The 2,816-nt window shown below is 36.8% G+C and overlaps 1 protein-coding gene across 1 annotated transcript in view; it reads right to left on the reverse strand.

Annotated features, from left to right (window-relative positions):
* The window catches only part of LOC106474604, a 15,470-nt gene extending 13,495 nt beyond the window's left edge, over window positions 1-1,975 (reverse strand). The window contains exon 1 of the mRNA XM_022402915.1: window positions 1,741-1,975. Coding sequence (XP_022258623.1) covers window positions 1,741-1,748 — 8 coding nt within the window. The 5' untranslated portion in view covers window positions 1,749-1,975. The remainder of the gene's footprint in view (window positions 1-1,740) is intronic.
* Between the last annotated feature and the right edge of the window lie 841 nt (window positions 1,976-2,816).

Genomic DNA, 2,816 nt, shown 5'->3' on the forward strand with positions numbered 1-2,816 from the left:
ATGTACATTAAATTATGTTTAAAAGTACTAGATTAACAACTTGACCTTAGGACTTATGATTCGTAGTAAGTATAAGGTAACGGAGAAGTAATTTGACTGTAAATCTAAGGAATCGTAAGAAATATAAAATTCTAGATTAGTAACTTAACATTAGATCTAACGCATAGAAAAAGTGTAAAGCGCCAGATAGCGATTCAATAATAGGCCTAGTGAATAGACAGAAGCATAAAAGAGCAGATTGATAATTCATCAATAGAATTTGTTTGTTTGTTGTTATGCACAAAGCTACACACAATGGGCTATCTGTGATGTGCCCACCATGGGTATTGAAACCCGGTTTGTAGCGTTATAAGCCTTCAGACTTACGCTGAACCACGTAATTTTGCGCAAAGCTATACGAGGGCTATCTGCGCTAGCCGTCCCTAATTTAGCAGAGTAAGACTAGAGGGAAGGAAGCTAGTCATCACCACCCACCGCCAACTCTTGGACTACTCTTTTACCAACGAATAATGGGATTGACCGTCACATTATAACGCCCCCACGGCTGAAAGGGCAAGCATGTTTGGTGTGACGGGGATTCGAACCCTCGACCCGCAGATTGTGAGTTGAGTGCCATATCCACCTGGCCATGCCGGGCCAGTATTAAATCTCAGATTAACGACTCGACAGAATGTCTAATGAACCAGAAAAAGCATAAAATACCAGATTAGAAACTCGCTATTAGGCCTATGGCATTGTAAAAAAAATCACTTTATAAAGAATCGTATTAATATTTAGACTATAGATTATTGAATCGTGAGAAGTACAAGTTACCAGATTAGAAACTTGCTGTTAGTCCTAACGCATTGTAAAACGGCATCAAATGTTATACAATCTTTTCAACAGTACGATAAATTATACTAGTAACTGTAAAGTTTAATATTTATTTAGGATTCCTTAAACTTGAATTATCTGGCAAACCCATTCGTCGTATAAACAAATTCACTAATCTGCTAATTATGATGGTAAAAAATGTGAAGGGATCTTACTTTATGCTACAATAATCGTAAATAGTTACGAACTAAAAGGAACGTTTGGCGATACCACTGATTGGCTTTTCATCATTACACTGTTTTACAGTAGAGCTCAGCTGAATATCAACCACGTTATTGTTGTAAAAAATAAGAGTGGAGATTTGGTTCCAGACAAACAGATGTAAAGCAAGGTTTGGTAGGATACTTATCGTGTTCTGGCAAAATAAATGTTAGACAAATAAAGCTTTTTGGAAATGCGTGAGAACTATGTTAAGAGGCGCCAGTGTTGTACGAAATTCAAGTGAAAACCGTTTATAACGGTTCTGTGCTTTACGCATGTGACCATGCCGCGTTAAAATATGTAAAATGTCTGGCCGAATGCGATAGCAGCTGTGACTTTTATTTTTCGCAGACAAGAAAAATGATTTCTCTGATCTGTTATTGATCTATTATATTGTCAATCGTAAAACACTTTTTTTCAAAATCAATTTTAACATGTACATTGTATAAACTTTTGTAAAACCTCTTTATAACTTGCACCTTTGTTTGCTGGATATTTTTCAATACAATCCATTATATACACACGAATGTGGATAAAAAGTGCTATTTCCTCACAATAATGAAAATATTATTTGTGTAATATGATGTATATTAGATTTTAGTAAAAGTATTTCTGTTGTCATAACTATCATTAATACTACATAATATTACAACGAAGATAACGTACCTCATCATCTTCAAGCCTTCAAAGATGAGTAGTCTCAGACAGTTATATAAAGGAGAGAACGAGATTATAGGTTGCTCGAGAGCAGGTTGATCCTCTCAATGAATTTAGGAACAGAACTACAACTGAATATTTAGAGGAGCTATCGTCTGATAAAACCGGGTTCAAAACTCCCTAAAAAAGTATTCTACTAACGTGTTGAGCCGGCTGTACTCCGTGGATCTTACCTACCGCTACCAACACGGTCAAAAGACACGGTTCAAGTGAAGGTTTTGTTAATATGAGAAACATTTTTACCACGTGACATGGTGTGTTACATATGTCATTATACACATATTTTCTTATTTTGGCTAGGAAAAGTCTTGAGAAACTAATCGTGAATGGTGAAAACCGTAACCCAGAATGAAACACGGTATATTATTGGGTGAGGATATGAACCAACAGTAACTAGTTTAGAAAGTACGTAGCGTTATGGTTTTTTTCTGTTATTGTTATGCCCATTTCTGCCCTGATTAACGTCACCATCCGGGTTTACAAGGCAAGAAAGTTGGTAACCTTTTTATCCAGACCTAGTATACCTCTCGCGCGGGTGCGGAACGCCCTAAGATTTTTTATGACTTTGTTGTTTACAGTAAGGTCAGCTAGGTGGCCGTATTTGAAAATACGCTGCATGCAGACTCGAGGTCATTGAGACAGTTTCGTTATACTAGTAAACGAGGCTGATAAAGAGAAGGAAAGAACGAGTTGATTGTGGGGCTGTTTTAGTTTGCTTATTTGAACACAGTCGTGAAGTTTTGTAGGTCTAGGGCACTAGATTAGTTTCATAAAAAGAAGGAAAAAAACTGTAATAACACATATTTCACCTTTATGATATAAGACTTGAAATGTTTTAGAAAACCATATTCAGTTTGTTTGAAGTTAAGCACACAATTGGCTATCTATGCTCTGCTCACCACGGGTATCGAAACCCGGTTTCTAGCGTTGTAAGTCCGAAGACATGCCGCTTGTGCCACTGGGGGGCACCGTATTCATTCAGACCACACTGTTTTTAAACTAGTACGACATCAACAATGTATAAA

The sequence above is a fragment of the Limulus polyphemus genome, unplaced genomic scaffold, assembly GCF_000517525.1.
Source record: "Limulus polyphemus unplaced genomic scaffold, Limulus_polyphemus-2.1.2 Scaffold7423, whole genome shotgun sequence".
Classification (NCBI taxonomy): domain Eukaryota; kingdom Metazoa; phylum Arthropoda; class Merostomata; order Xiphosura; family Limulidae; genus Limulus; species Limulus polyphemus.